At 41.4% G+C, this 22744-nt stretch overlaps 1 protein-coding gene across 1 annotated transcript in view; it reads left to right on the top strand.

The window, feature by feature from the left end:
* Positions 1-22110, top strand: part of Tspan7 (tetraspanin 7) — a 101735-nt gene extending 79625 nt beyond the window's left edge. The window contains exons 2-8 of the mRNA XM_034485746.2: positions 5829-6017; positions 8637-8711; positions 10573-10668; positions 11900-12055; positions 15849-15932; positions 20783-20858; positions 21119-22110. Of these exons, the coding sequence (XP_034341637.1) occupies positions 5829-6017; positions 8637-8711; positions 10573-10668; positions 11900-12055; positions 15849-15932; positions 20783-20851 (669 nt within the window). The 3' untranslated portion in view covers positions 20852-20858; positions 21119-22110. The remainder of the gene's footprint in view (positions 1-5828; positions 6018-8636; positions 8712-10572; positions 10669-11899; positions 12056-15848; positions 15933-20782; positions 20859-21118) is intronic.
* Positions 22111-22744: the final 634 nt, after the last annotated feature.

Here is a 22744-nt window from a genome sequence, read left to right as displayed (position 1 = left end):
AGTTGATCCTTTTCTGAAAGCATGTATCCCCAACCTTAGTTTTGCTTTGAAGGAGACATTCAGTTCCCATCCCTCTCCACCACGCTCCCAATATACAGTCACAGATAGTGTGGGAACTGAATGACTGCTGTATGGGTTCATCTATTTCCATATGTATATATACTAGATCTATTCAGATACGGTTTTATTATTGTGACTTAGAGATGGTAATTCTGTCAAAAGACTATGCAAAACACAATCTCCCTTTAGGAAATAATGAAACCCTAGAACAACAATGTGTTGAATGACACAATCATGACATGCCTGCTACTCTGTCACAGATTATTGATTAGATTCCTATTCATATGGAATAATTGTTGAGATGAGTTTGTTCAGGCTTTATTGCCATCTGCTAGTGCCTAAGGATGCAGCCCATGAAGGGAGCATTGCTGAGACACACGCTTTATTTGTCAAGCCCTCATTATGGGCCCCAGAGGGACATTGTACTATAGGCACCAGTGACTGATTTTCAAGTTGAAAATTTAGACTCAGAATCAAAGAAGCAGTGGTTTTGCTGAATGGATATTAGGACAGAATGAATAACATATTGTCTTGGAAAATCAGACACAGGAAGTGGCTGAGACAAGAGGCAAAAGGCTTTATTCTCCTTCACATGACTCTTAAATCCCTGATGTGTACACAGTAATACAGAGTGGGATAAACACGTGGTCACAGAAAGTTTCAATACACATTAAGATCATTGTAGCTCTTGGTCATGCACTTGTTTGACATGATCTTTTTCTTAAAAGTCTCTCTTTTTGTTTCTTGCTCGTGTGGGATTTGAGCCACCAACTTCTCACGGGGCCAGTCCCATGAGCTGGGGAAGTGGTTTCCCCCACAACTTTTCTTTCAATGGTGATTGGCTCCCATCCAGTGGCAGTCAGCCTTTTAGCACTGCTGGTAGTCATGTAGCCTCTTTGTGAGTTAGGCAACACCAACAGAGTTTTCAAAAGAAGTGTGATCAACCTAGGTGCTTCATGAGAGAGCTGTAGTGTAGAGGGAATTCCCCCAACATTAAGCTTCTCTCAGTCTTGACTACTACAGCTGGTCCTGATTTCTAAGTACATAAAATCTCCTCATAAGTGGCTTTGCTATCTCCAATTACTAGTTCACCTGGATGGTTTCTATTTCTGTATCTAGGTCATAAGGAAGCCAGAGGTGTGAGCTCATTCTGAGTAGTCTTATGCTCTGGTATGCTTGTTTCATACTTTCAAGGGTTTCTGGACAGCTGAAGAGGAGTGATACACTCCCTATGAGTGTAAGTCAAAAGCCTAAGACCTCTTTTTCAACTTTTGCAAGTACCCAACAGTGCTTGTTAATAAAAATAAGAACTATTCCGTACAGCTCATAATGAGCTACCCTTGACATTCCTCTCTGGTGTTTTGAGTTCCCTTCTCTAAGTTAAACAAACTAGGGTTAGCAAAGGTCCTTAGCAAATGAAATTAGCAACCTAGAAAATAGTTGGCTTGGTCTTGGCTTTTTTTTTCCTTTTTCTCTTTCTGAAAATAGATTTTTTTTCACATAATACATCCTGGTTACAATTTTCCCTCCCTTTGCTCCTCCCATTTCTTCCCCATCTTCCTCTCCATCCAGGTCTGCCCTCTTTCTATATCATTAAGACAAGGAAGCTTCTAAGGGATTAGAAAAATAAAATAAAAATTAGCATATTGGAATAAGACAAAATGAATGAAAGGAAAAGGGCCCAAGAGCAGGTGCAGATTTTTCTACCTCCTGATCTTACTGAGGCCAGGAAAGCTTTGGTGATCTAACAAGGCTCACACAACTAACAGAACCTGCAAGCCTTGTCTCCTAAGCCCCAAGTCTGGAACTCCAGCATACACCCCCCCCTTTTAAATACATTAGTCCCTTTTCCTTGCCTATCCTTGAGTGGGTTCCCAAGCCCACTAAGAAACCCCTTATACATTCTAGTTCTTAGTCCATTTTATTGTACTGGGCACATAGACAAATAATTCATAATAAAAAAGCAATCTTGTAAATGTAATGGGCATACACTGTTACTTCTCAGAGTTTAAAGAAAAAAACATCCTAAGATAACAGGGGTTTCTGGTTTCTCTGCCAGTCTGACTCCTTTCGGTACTCTCCAGAGTGATGTCCCCGAGGCTGCAGAAAGCATGCCCCTCCAGTTTCTCTTCAGCAAATATAGTCACCTAAGAATTAAGAACAGGAATACTCTCTTGCCTACTTTTCCTCTTAAATCTAGCACCCAGGGGATCTATATTTTAACTACTGATAATTGCCATAGACTTTCTGCATCATATATATTTTTTTTTCTGAGTTGCAGAGGCATGGGAGTGGAAGGCTAGTCTACGGTGCCTCTGTGTGTAGTCATCAAGAACAAATTAACCTGTGAAGCTCTGGAATGCTTGAGCCATGAATTCTCCAAAAAAATGTGAACTGGCTGTGATTCCCTCCTACTGTCTCTTTGATTATTTTTTATCATTGCTTAGATACAGTGCCTTCTATTTCACACAGCTTCTCAGGACAGGTCTCTTACCTGTACCTTATACCTCTATGACTTAATTTCCCATTGTTGCCCTTGAAGATGTTATTTAGTTGTTAATATGCTAAGTATAAAGTCATATCATCATTAAAATAATTGAGCATGTTCCTTTAGAAGGTGGAGCTCCCAAGCTAGGTGTTAGGGAGCTTGAGTGACGATATGGGACTTTACCCTTTCATATGCAAATTTGGCATACCATGTGTACAGCTATAGCAGGTTGGTCAGACCTATAGTCTGTGCACTGACAGAGCAAGAAGGATTCACATGGCTCTGAACTCCTGGGGAAAATCAGAATGGTGCAGGATTAGGAAGGAGCCTACCCAGTATTACCTGGAATGACCTGATAGGAGCAAAGAGAATCACTTATGTCTACTGCCTGCTTTCCAAAAATCCAGTTCATGATGAAAATGAAGCCTGGGGAGTCTCTTCCAGGAGCCTCTGAGAACACTGTGGCATATGGCCAAACCCCTCCATGACTTTCTTTCATTGACATTTTAAAGCAACATATGCCACTTTTTAAAAGCTTTTCTCAGTCTGATCTAATGTTTTGGGGTTTTTTTTTTCTCTCCTGCACTAAATATTGAACTCAGAATTTCATTCATGCTGGACTGCGTGACTGAGCTAACCTTCCCAGCACCAATATACCTCTGCTAGTGCTATTATTATAGTTTGATTTGGCCTTGTTTCACAGCCTGTATTAGCAGCAGCTGGTGGTATTCCATTCCTCATAAATTCAAGCTGTGCCCAGACTGTACTGGGAAGTTAAGACCTAGCTCTGAAATGTCCTCCTTAGTCTCAATCACATTCTCTCTTTATCTCTGTCTCTGTCTCTCTCTCTTTCTCTCTCTCTCTGTCTCTGAGTATGTGTGTGTGTGTGTGTGTATGTTGTTTCATGCTTGTGCGTGTATGTGCATGTGTGGTGCCACATGTCAGCTGTAATATGTATCATATCTAGGCCTTGCTCCTGCTGTTAAACATCTCAGAATTCAATCACTATGGAATTCTTTTTAGCTAATTTAAGGGTGCAAGGTTGGTGATAGGCACCTTATTTTACCAACACGTTCTGTTTTCACCCCTGGTAACGTGAGACTTGATTCTAGTGGGTAAAGATGCTGTTAGATTTCTATCTGGCAGAATATGGCAAAGGAAACTGTTCAGGGAAGTTGCTTTTTTACAAATGACCACCAGGTGTCAGCAGAGGATGTGAAACTCTTGGCAACGTCTACATTATTGGTTTTAATTCACTGAAGCTGTTCATTCTCATTGACAAGAAGCCTCTGCTGGGCCCCTTCTCCTCACAATTAGTATCAAATGCTTTCTCCTCAAGTCTACATCATTTCTTCACTCTTTTCTCATCTAACACTTAAGTTTGCCATGCACAGTGATAGTTGTACAAAATAAGCTTTTGGGGGCAAGACAGGGGAGTTACCATTACAAATCTCATATGTGGTTTACCAAAGTTCACACAGAGACTAATGAACAACATGAAATGTTAAGGCGACCTTATGCCTATGCCTTTTCTTTCAAAAAGCAATTTATCAAACTCACGTGTGTGAGTGTGTGTGAGTGAGTGTGTGTGTGTGTGTGTGAGAGAGTGTGTGTGTCTGTGTGAGTGTGTGTGTGAGTGTGAGAGTGTGTGTGTGAGTGAGTGTGTGTGTGAGTGTGTGTGTGTGAGAGAGAGTGTGTGAGAGAGTGTGTGTGAGTGTGTGTGAGTGTGTGTGTGAGTGTGTGTGAGAGTGTGTGTGAGTGAGTGTGTGAGTGTGTGTGTGAGAGTGTGAGTGTATGAGTGTGTGTGTGAGTGAGTGTGTGTGTGAGTGTGTGTGTGAGAGTGAGTGTGAGTGAGTGTGTGAGTGAGTGTGAGTGTGTATGTGAGTGAGTGAGTGTGTGTGTGTGTGAGTGAGTGTGTGTGTGTGAGTGTGTGTGTGAGTGTGTGTGTGTGTGTTGCTGTTTTTCTCTAGCTTCTCGTCTTGCCTCTTCATTCAGATAGACTGAGCAGAATTCTGAGATTTTTAATGTGGAACATTGAGCTGTAGGCTGGGACAAAACTGGGGAAGCACTTAAGCCTCAGCTCCCAAAGGTAGCAATTTGAAGATGGTTATTTTTGAATATGTCATCCAGCTGTAAGTGAATCAAAGGATATAGCAACTGTGGGCTGGTGGGACCCAAACCAACATATGGCTTCACCAGCCACAATTGCTCAGGCCTGGGATGTACAGGGAATGGAGAGTAAGGCCTAACATACAGCCCTGAGCCCTCTACCTAGGTAAGGGGCTGATGAATGCACAGGGCTAGAGTTTAGACATGTTATAAAGATTTCAATTGGAATGATTGATGATATTTGACAAATAGCATTATAAACAATACCAAGAGATGTTCAGACTCTTCTGTTGCTTTATAATGAATAAGGTATGGATTCAAAACTGTCTAGAATATTTTCTTTATAGAGATTTTGAGGATAATGGACAAGAAGAATATCGTTGTTCTTACAATATTGTAAAGGATGGCCATAAGACCTATTCTACCCTTACCTGCCATTGATGAAAGGAGCCAGCATTCTTCCTGGGGTCATGCCTAGCTCAGTGTCAGAATGCCTCTCAGAAGTGTCTTATGATGTTCTTTAAGCAGCTTTTAAAAATATCCTTTATTGACTTGATTTCCAACTTATATACATAAGTGGAAGGTATAACTTGCATACTATCAAAGTGCATTTATTGTGTGACGGTTTTGGCTAATGGTCCCTGACATGTCTTGCTATTGAGGGCAAAGCCTTCAGCAAATACACCTTGCTTGTGGAAACTTGGATCTTCAACTGTGGCCACGTTGTTCTGTGTCTGTGGTGGTTTGAATGAAAATGGCCATCAGAGGCCCATACATTTGAATGCTATATTTGTACTCCCTCTGTTGGTGAACCTGTTTGGGAAGGATTAGAAGGTGTGGCCTTGTTGAAGGAGGTGTGTCATTGGGGGTAGGCTTTGAAGTTTTAAAATACCATGCATTCCCAGTTAGTTCTCCCTCTTTGCCTATACTTGTGAATCAGGATGTAGGCTCTTGGCTTCTGTAACAGGACTGTGCCTTCCTGCTATTTACATGCTCCCCACCATGATGGACATGTACTCCCTCTGGAACTGCAAACCCCCAATAAACTCTTTTTTTTGATATAAGTTTCCTTTGTCGTGGTCTCTCTTCAGCAATCAAAGAGGAACTAAGACAATGTCCATTCTCACCTCTTTTGGCGATAGTCCCATATTCTCTTCTCTCCCTTTTGCAGATCACCGGGGTGATCCTGTTGGCTGTTGGAGTCTGGGGAAAGCTGACTTTGGGAACCTACATCTCCCTTATTGCTGAGAACTCCACCAATGCTCCCTATGTGCTCATTGGAACCGGCACCACCATTGTGGTTTTTGGCCTCTTCGGATGCTTTGCTACATGCCGTGGTAGTCCATGGATGCTGAAACTGGTGAGTACATCTCAGCATGATGCACTTTCTCAATTATTTTTATAAAACAATAATAAATTCATGTGACAGTCAAATAGCCCTTCTTGAAGCTACAAAAAAAAAAAGACTTTAATATTCATTGATTTTTAATTTTACACTAGGCTCTTAACTAATCCATCCTTTAAACCTCCCAGGGGGAAAAACTACCCCAAACACAGCCTGGCACAGTGAACATAGCCCTAGCTTCCTGAGGTAAATTGGCAAAGCACTGGCCATTGATTCCAGTGAACGATTAATGTCTTCTTGGCATGATGCCCCGTGCCAGTCTCAAACTGGCTTAGAAATCCCTTGTGGGATGTGATGTGCAGCTTTGGTGAGCAAGGGATCATTCCGAACATGAGCAGCCTTCCGCGTCCAAGATCCCATTGGAGCAGACCTCTCTTTCTCCTTGAATCTTGTCATGCAAGGATGTGTGTGCATGCTTTTCCCTCCACTTGCACTGTCTGGCCCTGTGCTGTGGGAGTTGACCTAAGCCAGAAGCTCTTGCTCAGAGGACTGATGCAATGACAATTAGCTTCCAGGGCCACGGCAGAGGCCTGTCTCTAATACTGCAGACAGAGCGATAATGCATCCCTAAAGGTAAGGGCAGACTGCTCAAAGACCCTTACTGCAGTTTTAACTATCATTAGAATCTTATGGTAGTCCATTAGCCTTAACCTTAATAACTGAAAAAAATCATCGACAATAACAATTTATCCTATAGGGAAGCCCAAAGATGATGTCTGACCATAGAGTTAAATGTCCATTTTCCCACTTGCCTTCTGATAGTTATCTTTCCACATAACTTTCTGGTGGATATAGGGCTGGTCTAAGACTCTTCATAGAGTAGTGCCTGCTTCTGATCACATTTTCTATGAAGTATTCAGAGAAATTATGTAAATTGCATATAATTACCTCATGCTTAATATTTTACTGGCTGTGTGTTTATACGGAATTTTCATCAACATTTAGAAAAATGGGTATTTTAACCCAGTGCTTGCTTCTTTTGGCATATGTGTCAGTAAGAGGAGTCATTTATGATCCCATACAAATGTATATATTTATAAGTCATATGTATATATTATAGCTAAGTTATACAGCATTGTGTACTTTATCCACAGCATCAGTCAGGGTCCTTGCAAACATTCAGAATGGCTATATTTTATTTTGAGATGAGAAAAAAAGTTATAATACATATGACTTGTTGGTAAGAGGTTAATTCCTCTTCCTTTTGTTTTTCAAAGTCAGAAAAATAGCAAAAAGCTTCATAACTCATAAGTGCCATGTAATATCCTTGAACTCAGATATTTGCCTGCATATGTACAGAAAGACAGTGACCGACATAGAGGGTGTGTATATGTTTCAAATTGGGAAGTGCAGGTGGAATGAAATGAGAAACACTGGGGTTATTGTTAGTAGTCTCCTGTGCTTGCTTTGTTAGAGGTTATAAATTCCATTAATTGTCCATCCCAGAGGCAAGCATCCCCGCATGAACCAGCTGAGGGTACCATGTTCAGAGATAGCCAGCAAAGTGAAGAGGCACATCATGCTGTACATACTCTGGCCTTTGACAACAGATGAGAAGATGCACTTCCAAATACAATGGGTCTGTAGTCATTTACTGTAAGGTGTGGCTAAAAAAAAAAAAAAAAGTGAAAACGTTTGCCCAGAAGTAAAGCAGCAGCACGGCTCCACGTCATGGCCATGCTCATACATACAAAGGGCTAACACATAGACATGTGCTTGGGCCCTTTTGCTTTCTGGCGGGTAGAATTTGGAAGTAGGAAGAAGACCTGTGGCCAAGGGCAAAGAAGTCTTTCCAATAATCGGAACAATTACAAAATAGAACAGCCAGGACTAGGGTGGCAGCTCAGTGCTGTAGCACTGAAGGCCTTGGGTTCTATGCCCGGCATTAAAAAGAGGGTAAAAAGAGGATTCAATTTGCAGGTTCTAGCTCACCATGAAGAAGTTGGTCGAAAAGCCACCTAGACGGGGCAGAACAATGTCCTGTGAGAACTCCAGAGCAAATATTTTTTTCTAGCCTAAATATTTTCATATTGAAAGTAAAACACTTTGGAGTCATGGCCCTTTCATATTTCTCCTGATTGATCTGAGCTGATGGACATGGTATCAGTTGAGGTCTCCTTAGCATCCATACCCTGAAATGTTTGTACATATTAAAATGACAGTTTTTTATATTGATACTCATGTGAAATCCCAACAAGGGTATTTACATTTCTGAATTTGCTCTAGTGATAGTAAGAACTTGTCTAACTGCACCTAGAGGAAAGATGTTCACTGTAAAGAAGCACCCTCAGCTATGTGTCTGTCTGTCTGTCTCTCTTCCCCTCTCCTTTTCCCTCTCTATTCATGTATCTGTGTAGGGGTATAGATACACAAGCACAGGTGCCCACAGAGGCCAGAGGCATTGGATGCCCTTGGAGCAGGAACATCGGGCATTTGTGAATCGCCTGACATTGGTGCTATGAACTGAGCTTGGGCCCTCTATAATTTTAACTCTCTTAAACCATCTTCCCAGCCCTGAAAAGCCCTCCTCTTAATCCTGCCTTGTGACTTTATCCTCATTCACTTCATTTTTAGTATGCCATGTTCCTGTCCCTGGTGTTCCTGGCTGAGCTTGTCGCTGGCATTTCTGGATTTGTGTTTCGTCATGAAGTGAGTATACCCAGGGTGGAAAGACTCAGAGTCTGTGTGAAGAGGCGTTTTGGAAATGAATGGCATGTGTAAGAAGCGCATGCAGGCTAGCCGGGAACTTTTTACAGCCTTCAGTCTTGATCGTCACTTGAGTTTTCTCTGTAGCTCTTTCATAAAATGCTTCTCCTCTCTGAAAGCAGTGACGTCTAATATGGATTAGACTCTTTTGAAAGTAGCTTTTTACACAAAGCATTGCATGCTGTTCTAAGATTTCTGACACTAGAGGCAAGCTGAGCTAATTGTCTTACCTGTAAATCCATTCTTCTACCACATAAAGAGCAGGAGAGCTGTAACAGATAGCTGTGTGCTGATGGCAAACCATAGACAGGGAACGCACTGAGGTGTTTGGCTGTGGCTTTTGAGTGCCGGGCAGCAATGTCCCAGGCTCGTTTTTTGCCCTGCTGAGCTATCTTCACTGGGAGCTTGGCTTGTGGATGTTCCGTTCCTTTCCCCCATTGCCCTGATTTTGCCCTTGACTGTAGGTAGCATCCAAATGCCAAAGCTAACTTCCAGAACCTGTTGCTCATTGATGTTGCCTCTAGTTAGACTACCCATGCTTACAATGAGCTGCAGGGAAATGGGGTGAAGGTGGTGGCCTCAGCAGCCCTGCTGGAGGGCCTAAGTGTATGTGTGAAAACCAGAAGTCCTCTTGTCCCTTTTCATTATATTCATTAGGGATTGCACTCTCATCCCGATTACGAAATACAGGTTGACTTTGGCCAAGTGGTGAAACTCACTGGGTAACAATAAGTCACATTGATACCATTTTACTTGGACCAATGTTGTAAAGAAGCCTGGGTTGCCTTCAGGTCAGCCATGGTCTTGTTTCTTAAGCCTATGCTCTCAGGGTGACACAAGGCCTATTCCCTATACAACGCCCCACCCTGAGAATTTAGAAGTGAAGTGAGGTGATAGACTTGGCTGTGGCAGCCACTCTGGCTTGCAGCTTAGTACCTCACGGGTACTGTTTGGTTTCTGTATCTCTTACAACTACCTGATGGACATTACTTCCAGAATATAGTAAGAAATATCCCTGGTTGAGAGAGTTGCCATATTTAGCTTGGAGCTTGCCACCAGATAATTGCCACTTTTTGTTCTCCCAATTCAGAGGCATTGCAGCAATCAGACCTTAGTTTTACCAATAAGCCACACGGCCTAGTAGTATACCTAACACCTCACTTACCCCAGATTTCAAAAGGACTTGAAAATGATCCCAAGGGCAAATGTGTTCACTGACAAGGAGAAAGGGTTTCATTAACTTTTTACTAACAAGAAAGCCCTTGTCCTTTCGCCTCTTTCGTTTTGGCCTCAGTAATTACAGTTAAGTGAAAGATGGCTTTTGTCCCATTCTGCATAGTAGAATAGAGGTCAGTTTGGGGCCCATACCTTAATCTTCACATCACACCAGTGTCTGGTCTGTTACCATTCTGTCTCCATAAGTCACGGAATGGTGTAGAAAGGAAGTTTGCCGTGAATCAATTAAAAGAAAAATAACTAGAAAAATTCATGCCTGAAGATTGGCCAGTCACCTTTATAGCCCTTTTAGAACCTACCTAGCTAGCCACTTCAGTGAGCCATCTGACAGGCCTGGTTCCCTCTAAATTGGTGGTTGAAATCAACTTTGTCTTTAAATTCCTCAGCTAGTTAAACCTTTAGTGAATGTTCTCTGCTCCTTTGTCTCAGAAAACAAGGCTTTCTCTCCGTAGTCACCATCAACTGAGAAAATTTCAGAAGAGATGGTGCTGGGATGGGAATTTGTAGGAATCTGAGTCAGATTGGGCCACAGTGAACTAGATATACATTTCCCTTTTATCTTCTGTAGATCAAGGACACCTTCCTGAGGACTTACACGGATGCCATGCAGAACTACAACGGCAATGATGAGAGGAGCCGGGCCGTGGACCATGTGCAGCGCAGCGTAAGTTTCAGGGAAAGAGATGGGTATGGAGCTTGCATATACAGTTTTGGGCTTAACGCTCTAGGTTAGACCAGTTGCATATACTGTTGATTCTTCTTTGGTCCAGTTCTGTTTTCAAGAGTTGGTTCCAAGCATTTTCTAGGAAGTTAGCATCAAGAAGACACATGCTCCAATGTGTCTTGTATTGGTAAGAGTGCTGAACATGCCAACGATACCCCATTTGTCCTTAAAAGCTGAACCATTGGAAAGGAGGGAGTAGCGGGTGTGTGTTGATCTAGCTAACAGCTGACTCCTGAAGGCTGGCTATCTAGAATTGGTGACTCCAGACTAGACAGAGAAGTCAGGTGACCAGCATCTACTTGGGGCAATGTACTAAAGGCAGTGTACTAATGGACCAAAAGGAAACTGAGACTCTGTCAGGTATAGTCTGCAAAGGGGAGAATGATGTAATTATATCTAAGATTCATAAGATTTTTTTTTTAAAAATTAAAACCATAAGCTTTTCCATTTTAGTTTGATGACATTTCAGACCTTTTGGAAAGTCAAAAAACTGTATACTCAGGTTTTACCAACCAGTAACATTTTTGTCTCATTTGCTTTCATATTCCCTGTGTGAGATATCAGAAAACGTTTTATAAAGAGGAGAAATAGGAAATATTTTAGGCTATGGTAAGGGTCTTATACTCTGTGTCACACCCAACTGTGAGACCATAGCACCAATGGAGCCGTGGGCAATAGGCAATACAGAAACCAGTGGCAAGCACCTTTATGAAACCAGGCAGGCTATAGTTTCCCAATAACAGCTTTCTATCCCACATAGAAATCATTTTCTCTTAAGCTATTTATTTACTTATTATTGTAGGTCCAGTGGAGCACTTTTAGAATGGATTAATTGCCTGTCAGTATTCTAGGTATAATTAACATGTGCACCTGCATACTTAATAGCACTCTTATGTGATCGAGATGTTTAGCAAGGTCAGAGACATGTTACTCTACTTGTGGAGGTAGAAAAAAAGACAGTGTAATGTGGTTTCAACTTCCTTCTCAGAGTTCACATGGATACCAAAGATGATTGATAGTAGAGGGTAAGCTGATTTTTTTCCCAAACCAAAGGGGTGTTCCACCACTGCCTAGCTTGATGTTTTTCTCATAGAAGCCTCAGGGCAAGAAGTGAAGAGGTCACAGCATCTGCTCAACCACTCTTGAATTCTTTTTATTTTCTTGTTAACAGCTGAGCTGCTGTGGTGTGCAGAACTACACCAACTGGAGCAGCAGCCCCTATTTCCTGGATCACGGCATCCCTCCCAGCTGCTGCATGAACGAAACTGACTGTAATCCCCTGGATCTGCACAATCTGACTGTGGCCGCCACCAAAGTTAACCAGAAGGTACCTCTCCCTCCCAGCCCTAACGGGACAGGCAGGTGCTGTGTGTTTGGGAGGATTTTGTTACTTCTGTGAAATTAAGACAAATAGATTAGAAAAGGTAGTCTCCGAGGGAGTTGAGCTTCTTCCTTTGTGGTGTTTGCTTGCCTAGGAGAAGCCCTTGAGGCTGCTCACTTCTGAAAGAGGAAGCTCTGCCTCCAATTGGTCTCTTGTGGCTCTCCCACAGCAAGCCTCCACCAGGCACAGCTATGTAGGTTTAGCAAATGGTTCCTGTTAACCTCGATGCCTGTGTCAGACAGAGTGTGTTTTCTTTTTTCTTTCTGGGCGCCTTTCTTCTACTTAATATACCATCGAAACATGAAATTATTCACAGCTGGGTGCCAGTCTTTGGCAGGAAGAAGGGAGTAGAGTTGACAGACAGCATCTGCTTCTGCTAGGAGGGTGGCCTTTATTTTAGGGAGTTCACTGGTGTAGGAAAAGAAATGAACAACTCCAATGCAACTCACTGTCAACATCTGGATTCCCAAAAAGGAGAGCAGAAAAAAACGACGGTTGGAAGGTGATATAGACAGGAGTTCACAGGGAGAAAGGGAGAATGAACTTCCAGTAGTCAGAGAGAAGGGAAATCAGTCTTATACTGCACTTTACAGAGAATACAATGAAGACATGTTACAGCTGTGTGCTACAGCTGCGCATTGGATGCTATCAACATTCTTAAACACTTAAAGAAATGCCCTATATAAACTATGATTTAAGAAACAACAGAGCAGAATATACTATTGAATTTGTCTTTAGCTCTCCAGACATGGGGCAAATTTCCTTCTCTCACAAAGAAAACATTCTATTCTATTCTATTCTATTCTATTCTTCTAATATCTTCCCAGTTCTGTATCATACGGGCCATGTACTGAATAATTCATAGAGAGATGATAGCCATTCTCTCAAGATTAGACTAACTATTATGAGGTCATTTCTGTATTTCACCCATTTTCTATTGGGATCTGTAACAGTGAGTGCTTTGGTTCATGTGGCTGGTAAAAGCAACACCCATCCAATTTTGGTAAAAAGGAAAAAAAAAATTCACATAAACGTTCTTATTTGGGAAATATAAGGACCCCAAAATCTGAATTCAGAGACTAGAGGTAGTTTAAATTCTGAATCAGGCATTTGTTGATTGCAGGATCTTGTTAAAGTTACTTAACCTTTCTCGGGGTTTGTTTCTCTTATATGTAAAATATAGATAATAATAGATCTTGCTCTTTAGAATTAAGTTGAGGGGGCTAGAGAGATGGCTCAGGGGTTAAGAGCACTGACAGCTCTTCCTAAAGGTTCAATTCACAGCACCCACATGGTAGCTCACAATCATCTATAATGGGATCAGATTTCCTCTTCTGGGTGTGTCTGAATTCAGATTGTACACATACATAAAAATACATTTTTAAAAAAGAATTAATATGAGGAATAAATGAAATAAGTTAAAGCATAATGTCAGGCACAGACCACCAGACACTGTAAGTCTTAACTGTGATGCAAATGTGACCTCAGCAATGTTCCTAGAAATGATGCAACAGATCCTTATAGGGAATAGCTTCTGTTGGCCTCTGAAAACATGTTTGGGGGCCAGAGAGATGACTCAGAGGTTAAGAGAGCTTGTTCCTCTGGCATAGGACAGTAATTCAGTTCCCAACACTGAGGCTGGCAGGCTCATAACTACCTATAACTCCAGCTCCGAGGAATCTGACCCCCTCTTTTGGACTCCACAGTTACACGCACATGTGAATAATCACATAAAGGCACACACAACATACACGTTAATGTGTTGTGATCATTTGGTGTTTTGAACCCTACCCTGTGGTAACACAGAAAGATGAAGTTTGACTTTTACTCGGTAACCTGGGGAACCTACATTATACAGATTTGGGGTGGAGAACAGGTAAAAGGAAGTGTGAACCGTTACACAGGGGATTGATTGTTTAGTTTGGGGCACAGGATTTATTTTTCTTTTGCTGGCAAGATGATGAAATGCTTGCAGGTCTGTTTAGCTGGTTGCACTGGCTGAGCCCCTACCAATAGGAATTTCTTGCTCAGTTTCTAAGAACAGAGAAAGGACTGACCCTGCTTGGCATCTACAGAGATGCCTTTAGAACCTTTCTGGAACTTGCCTTCTCTTCCAAATAGTTAAAGACGGCCACTTGCAAACACTTTTGCACTGTTGATTTAGATGCACCAAGAGGGTGAGGAAATTAACCGCTCTGTTTCTCAGTGTTTCCTAGGAGACCTAGCAGGTCTCTAGATTTATCTCATGCTTGACAACCAGGCTTTCATATTAGGAAATTGAGAGAGATGGTTGTGGGTGGATACGATCGTGCTTTAGTGCACGACTTAAGGTTGAATGCAAACACGACCCATAGTTGTAGTTCCAAAGCAATTCTTGTATCTGCAGAAATGTATAGAAACTTGGAGAGTAGACTTTAGGGCTGAATGATGAATAATAGAGAAGATAAATTCAGGGATGGAAAACATTTTCTTTTAAAATCATTCTCATCTTCTTTTTTTGTTTATTATTGATAGGATGTATTTGTTTCCTTTCTTATTTGTAGTGAATCTAGCTATTTTTTTTACAGAAGAATACTTCCCACACTTTAGTGGAAATACTTTTAGAGCTTGTTAAAAGTACATTCAAATTCACCAAAAAAAAAAAATTATTAAAAAGGAATATTCCAAGCACATGGTAGATGCTGGTTTCACAAGTCTTGGGTAGAACCTCCAGTTTGGCCTTTCTCACAAGCTCTATGCTGCGCATGAAAGAACTTCACACTGTGTACAGGGAGAACTATTTCTGACACAGGTGAACTCCTGCCAGGTCATTACTTGTGTCTGTGAGCAGAAGCTTGCTAAGGATATGATACTGCTGGAAAGAAACACATAGTACAAGTCAACCATGAGCCAGCATGCACTTACCTTCATATTTATATCAGATAGGAAAGAGGAAATTGCATGGAAGCTATGTTATAGCACTGCTCCAAGTTAATGCATTCTCTCTCTGTAAAGATACTGTGAAGATGAAGATGATTTAGAGCCAACAATATTAGCAGAATTTCCACACACTCTGAACTTTGTTAAACAAAATTGGAATTTAAAAATGATAGACAGTGGGAGTAGTTGTTGTGGTTGTTCAGATGTTATTATGACTTAGAATGGCTGTCCAGGTAAACAAGAATTACTTTGATTCTGTTCATTTAATGTCTTTATTTTTACACAATTTCTATATTCAAGTTGGAGTCCTTTACTGGAAAAGACCATGTATTCTTTGCTGAATAAGTCAACTCAGAAATAAGTTGATTTGGTTAGTTCCATGTAAATGTACACTTAAAGCACTCACTGTTACAGATCCCAATAGAAAATGGGTGAAATACAGAAATGACCTCATAATAGTTAGTCTAATCTTGAGAGTCCTGATGTTTGATCTAAAAGTAAGGGATTTACTAGTGACAGTCGGCTTTTGCCTTTCTTTGTGTTGTGGGGGATACAAAAGAAGTAGGTGTTTGTTTCTGGACTAGGTTGATAAAATAAAGTCTACCTCAACAACAAGTTAATTTTAATGTTAATATATTAATCATAATATTAGAGAAATATATTAATCACAATATTAGAGAAAGTGTCCTGTGTGGTTTCATTGTACTATTCTCTATACTTTTTTGTATGTTTGAATTCTTTGGCTTGATGGTTGGTTGGTAGGTTGGTTGGTTGGTTGTTGGTTGGTGGTGGGTTTGACTTACCAATATTTTCTTTTTAGGGCTGTTATGATCTGGTGACCAGTTTTATGGAGACTAACATGGGGATCATTGCTGGAGTGGCGTTTGGAATTGCGTTCTCCCAGGTACTCAAATGACTATGCCTTGTCTAGCCTTGCCCAGCCTCCTACTCTGGTTTGCCTCCCTGGCCTCTAGCTTTGAGCCTATCTTTCTGTGCTCTGGGGAAGGTCGATAGATGAGGTCAGAGATCCTTGCTCATTAGGCCTTGGGTCATCTGTTTATTGATTTTTCTTTTTCAACTTAAATGAAGTTTTTCTGTCAAGGGACTATCGGTTACAGTTCAACTAATGACTACCTCCAGTAAAACAACTTGCTTCTTCACAGGTCAAATGGAGGCTAACAGAAGATGGTGCTGGCTTTACTGGGACTTAAACAACTCTAAACATTAACTGGCTGGTCTAGATTTGAGGGAGGCTCTTTCCTAGTTGACCTCGCTCTCTCTCTCTTTCTTTCTCTCTCTCTCTCTCTCTCTCTCTCTCTCTCTCTCTCTCTCTCTCTCTCTCTCTGGTTCTTTTTTAGTTTCTTTCTATTATGTATGGGCACTAACAGTCTTGTGACCATTTAATTTTTGGATTTGAATATTGTTTCTGAAGAGGAAACTTCATTCTTGCTGTATTAAACTGTCCTTCTCTTTATCTCCACTCACCTTTTACAAACCACTGGGAGATATAATTATGCCAAATAAGTAAGCTAAAGGTATTAAAGGATACAACACGTTTAAACTAAATCTAAACTTTAGCCTGCTTATAGCTGGTAAGGTCCTATTTTACAGGCTTCTGATTTTGGGGGCAAATGGTATACCCTCGTTATACTAGTCTACAAGTACAAGAACTGACTGATGTGTGTACTTAGCAGCTTAATAAAAATTTTAGGTCTAACTCAGATTTTTTTTCAGACTAACGGATCATTTTTCACAGAAAGCTCAGTTGATATGTCAATAATGGCTCCAAAGGTCCATTTCTATAGAGGCCATCTCAAAGTCTGTCTTCCTCCCCATCTGTGTTCTGCTCAGCAATGCAAATGCAGTTTTGCTTTATTCCAGCTCGTTCCTGAGGTATTTTTTATTGAAATATGAACTTCAAAGAAAAGTTCCTAAATTATAACCTTGTAGTTTAGTAGGTCATTACTTATGTGGCCCTTGTTTAGATCAGGGAATAGATCCTTAACTTAATATTAAACTCAGGGTTTTCTTATTAGTGACAGTGAAATGCTTTCTTCTGGGTAGTTATCAAAACTTGTGTGACATGTCATCTCCCAAAAGTATGTGAAGTCAGTCACTGTAAGTGTCTCTTGTGTTGCAGTTTTAAAATTATCCTTAAACAGACTTCATTGCTTTCTCCGTCATGGACTGAATTAACCACCCCTGCCCCTCACTCTCTCTCTCTCTCTCTCTCTCTCTCACACACACACACACACACACACACACACACACACACACACACACACACACACACACACACATGCCAACACAGACAAACCCTAATCGGGTCACAAACAGTGCAATTAACTCAGTCTCCAGAGACATTTGAAAGGCAGTTACTGCCCTGACCTTTCTCCCAATTGCTGCAACACTTCAGTAATAATACTTAGCAACATCTCTGTAATGGCCTGGGGACACTTTTGAGAATCCTACACCTTGTGACTCATGCAAATGTATAGGATACACATGACAACCTTGAGTACATAGTTTCCTCAACACAGGCTGTTAAAAACAGAAATATGGAAGTATGGTTGGCACTTGGATACATGTGCACACACAGAAACACACACACACACACACACACACACACACACCTCTGAAGTCTTCCTCCATGGCTTCCCTAGAGAAATAAAGTGACACATTGCGATAGAATACATAGAATACATGAGGAGAATACCTCAGCAAACCTGAGATCTGATAGATGAAGCTTCTCATCTAAGAATATGCTTATGTAGTCATGGGTAGGTATTGTGAAAGGGTAGGAAGAGCTTGAGGGATTTTGGGTTGGTTGGTTGTTTTTTTTTTTTTTTTTTTTTTTTTTTTTTTTGGTTTTGGTTTTGTTTACAAAATTCATTCAGATATTATAGAGCCAAACCTCAAGGACGCTGGTTGATATGAATGGAAGTGGTCTGCCTTGGCTCTCCTATAGTGGAGCAGGCTCGACTGAATGAAGGCCATCCTCCCTGCTTCTCTCTCTTCTTTTCCTCACTCTCTATGTCCCTCTCTCCCTTTCACTTTTCCTCATCTACTTTACGTCTTCTTGCCCTCTCCCCACACACTGTTGTGAGAGCCTGGCATTCTGCCCACCTATTGTGTCAGATAGTAAAGGTGGTATAAAGGGGCAAGGCAAACTATGCTGAGTCCAGGATTTTTTTTTTTTTTTTTTAATTGACTCAAAAGCACCATGTCCCTTCTTAGGTCTAAGTTGGCTTAGAGCCCTTGTTCAGATGGCAGCGTTTGATCTGGCGCCCCCTAGCGCTCCTGTTGCCTTTGTCCTCTAAAGGAAAAGCCCAGTTTGGCCGAGCTTGATGAACAAGCATATCTGTCTGGCCTTCCCACTAAGTAAGAAGTTGAGTGTGTGTTAATGGCATGGATGTTCTTCTCTTTTTCTTCGGGAAGAGACAATCTCACTGTTTATCACAGACTCTCCTGGAACTCCCTGTGTAAACGAGGCTAAACTCAATTTGAGGAATTCCCTATGCCTGAGCTACCTACCATACCTGTTTCAGTATACCTGCTTTCCCTCTTCAAGAGGGAGCTTGGGCAGGAAGAGAGGACGGGATAAGGGCACAGGATGGGTGGGAACGAGCAAGGAAAAGTTGCTAGATGTGCATTCCTTATTCTCTATCTTTCCATTTCTCCTCCTTTTCTTCCTTCTTCTCCCTCTTCTTCTTTCTCTATTAGGAAAGAGATTAAGTCCTGTAATTCAAAGACAAAAGATATTTACCAAAAAATACAGAACCCATTCCTTCAAATTCACCTCTTGACCTCCTACCTCCTTCTATGACCTTCCTTAGGGCCCAGAATCTCATGGGATGATTTATTCTGTGCCAATAATTCTTTAGTAGAGCCTTAAAGGGGCCTGTTTCCATTTTCTATATACAGGGCAGAACAAGTTAGGGCTGTTCTCAGATATGAAAGTGGCTGCAACATAAATCTTTGGACCTGTATAGTTTGTGGAAGACGGTTGAACCTATCAAACCCATTTTATTATCTGGAAAGTTAAAATCAAAATATTATAAAGAGTTGTAAAAACAATCAACATTTTACTATATTGGAGTTTGTTATATACATTTAATTTCAATGCTTATTTATTTATTAGTGGGATATAATTTTCACACTGTGAAATAGATCCTAGAATTTGCTGATCTTGGAAAATAAACGTCTCTTAGAATCAGGCATGTTGTAAGTTTAAAAGTTCTTGCACTCCTGGAGGGATCTAGGTTCTCAGTTGGCAACATAATCTGAATGTCTGAACGTTACCGGCATGATGCCTTCGGCCACTCTGCAGTTAATGCATGGCAATGTATATTGTGTGGCATGGTGTGACAGAGGGCACAGCTTCAGAAGGTTCTAATAAGGTAATGAGGGCTTTATTCCTGCCAGGGGTTAGTGTTTGCACATTTCACAGTGTAGTTTAAGTTTTCTTTAAAAGCTAAGAGGTGGGGACTGGAGCCTGCGAGTTAAGAGGCAGGTGTTCCTGGACAACAGATCAGACATGAATGGCCAGGTCTCTCACCTGTCAGATGAGGGTGATGAAGTAGACTGGCAAAGTGATTCTCCCCTCTGCTTGTGTGCTGAACTGTACCTCAGTGTGGCTGGTTCACAGGTAGGTGGTGGGACCCGAAAACACTCATTTATGATAAAAATCACAGGTGATGTTGGTATTATTGTCCTGCAGTAGACTATTATCTATAAAACAACAAAACATAGCCAGTTTCTTAAAGGCACCATTAGCCAAAGGAAAATGGCCTATGGACTCAAGTTTACCATTGAGCACCTCTCCAAAGAATGCTTATCCTCTGGGTTTATAAAACTATTGGTTATTAATAAAGGAAGGAAGACGTGACCGAGGATATCTTGATACTGTCAGAATCGTTTCTCATCAGGTTCACCTGTGCCACAGGCTAATCCCCAAAGAAGGGTAGGAAACAGGGTGCTCTCTGGAAGTGGTGGGGCAAACAGGGAGGAGTTTTTGTGTGGCCCCTGAAAAACCTGGAAGTAGGCCCTGAATGTATGTGGGCCTGTTTAGGCCTGTGATAGCTACATGATTAAAAGACAGAATTTAAAGTTCTGCTTTTCCATTCTCCTTTCCCTACCCACCTCTTATAAGTGATGACTTTATTATCTTACTGGCAAATGGACCCAGTCAAGAATAATATCTCTATTCTTGTCTCAAGGAAAGAAACACTAATCTGTCAGGCAAGTATAGCTGGAGTATCACACTGTGTTGAAAAATCTGCCAAATATATCCAAATAGTTCAAAGTGTATTAGCCTTTCAGTTAATAGCATACCAATTTCATGTCATTTAATTATTTCTTGCATTAATCTCATAGCACGACTATATTTTAATACATGTTGGTATCAGGTTGTTCTGAAATGGCCAGAGTGAGCTACTTCTGGACCTTGTAGCCAATTTTAGAACTTCCCATTGGTCCCATACCAGTACTTAGACTGGCTCAAACTCTGATCCCATAATTCAAATCTGATTTGTTCTTCAGTCCTGACCTTTGTCCTTTCAAAATGAGAAAACCTCTATTTACTAGAAGTCATGTCTGGGTATACACATGTATCAGGATTCCCAGATGTTGTGTTGATGGATAGATGGAGTTGTTCTGTATCAAAGCTTAGTTTCCAGTATTTCTGGAGTTGAAAGCAGGGGACGGCTTTGTGACTTGAGATTCTTCTTTTACACTTGTTCTCCTTGATAACAGTTGATTGGCATGCTGCTGGCCTGCTGTCTGTCCCGGTTCATCACTGCCAATCAGTATGAGATGGTGTAAAGAGAAGGTAAGTGTGTGTGTGTGTGGGGGGGGTGGGGAACGGCCTGGGAATTTTCCCCTTGAGTACACATACTCCCCTTGAAGTGGACAGGAAGAGTGCCGAGCCACTGACCTGCCTAGTGGTGTTGTCCACATGTAGAAACTTCATACCCGTATGAGGTGGAGGGGATGCCATTGGGACAACCTAGGAGCACTTGCTCTTCACTTTGTACCTTTTTGGGCAAGATGGTGAGTCCCTCACATGGCTTCTCTTTCTCTTTCTCCTAGTCTTTCAAGAACTTTGGAATAAGAGGCCTGTTTTAAAAAAGGACCTGCCGCAATCTCTGAAAGACTTCCAAAGACCGTTAGAGCACAGTACATACTATCCCTGCCCTGCTCCCACCACCCTCTCCCACCACCCCCCCCTCTGTGCAACTGACACTCCTACCCAGTCGATGCACTACCTTTCAGCCCACGTCATGCGTAGTGTCCATCTTGTGAAGCCCTGTTGTGCCACACAGTGTAGCCAGGTCCCCTGCAGCTAGTCATAGTGAACCCCACCCTAAGGCCCTGTGAGTGCCAGCTCCCTCACATGTACTTGGTCCAACTGTAGGTGACTGGTTATCACATCCTCACCGGGCCCCCCATGGCCCTGCATGTAGTAGGGGAGGCTTCAGTCAGCCCCTCACTGTGGTCCCAAGAATGCCACACACCTTTCCATAGATATACAGATGGTAATTATCTTTTCTTTTGACTTCATCTGATTTGGTTCCATTTTCCCTTTCCTGGGATTCTTTCCTACCTTTTTAGGGCTGTCTAGCACCTGAGAGGAGACAGGTGGGAGAGGTATTCACCAAGAGAAAACAGCATGTGGTGTGCACGGTAGAAAGTTTGGTTAAGCTGGCCCCCTTGTTCATTGTTCAAGAGGTGGGTGTGGAGAGACAGCTTAGTGTAGGATTTCCTCTCGGATGAAACCTGTATAATCCTGTTACAAGGTTATGTTGTTACTTCCCTGGAAGGCAAAGATACTACTTTTGATTTGCCCCCACTAATTACCATTATTTTACTTTTTCTTTCCATACGTTTTTTTTTCTTGCATTGACATTATAGACTTTGAGGACCTCATCAGATCAATTTAAAAGTGATGGTGGAAGGGAAATGAAAGTCAACATATTTTTAAAAGATCTTAAAAATAATGCCTCTGTCTAGCATGCCAACAAGAATGCATTGATATTGTGAACATTTGTGATACATGTATTAATAAATAGAGCAATTACAAATGGTTGTGTTGTGGTTCTCTTCTCTGAGTGTGATGTCAATCTTCGAACACATGTTCCCATTCTATCTTGCTCCCCAGGGGTTGGGGGACAACCCCATCTTATATATGGACACAGCTGTCTACATGTATTCCCACCTAAACAAGATGCTGGATGGTTGGTTTTTTTTTTTATCATGGATATTTCAGAAACTTGGATCATTTGTCATGAACAAGATAGACTGTTGGCTGCAGAATTACAGCTTCATAGTACTCTGTGCCTCTGAAATTCATGAAAGAAATAGAAAGATATCCGCAGAGTTTTTTTTTAAGTCTCGATTTAATTTTAAAATGAGATGAGTATCTGTTTTTTCTTTCATCATTTCTGTGAGCATATAGTCTTCCATCTTTCCCTTTTTCAGAGAGTATAAATGACGTAAAGAACAACTCGATGGCCCAGTGTTCTAGTCTGTATTAAAGTATGAGATGCTTCCATTTGATGGAAATTTAATTCTTAACAAAAGGTATAGTAGGATGGATTATCTCTAGTCATTGTTTCATCAGCAACACCTACTGGCATGTGCCACCACAACTGGCACCAATCCTTGCCTTTTGATGAGCCATCAAAAAGAGAAATAACAGTAAAAGCATAAATTGAT

The sequence above is a fragment of the Arvicanthis niloticus genome, chromosome X, assembly GCF_011762505.2.
Source record: "Arvicanthis niloticus isolate mArvNil1 chromosome X, mArvNil1.pat.X, whole genome shotgun sequence".
Lineage (NCBI taxonomy): Eukaryota > Metazoa > Chordata > Mammalia > Rodentia > Muridae > Arvicanthis > Arvicanthis niloticus.
Note: the sequence above shows the minus strand (reverse complement) of the source record. Positions and strands in the feature narration are given on the sequence as shown.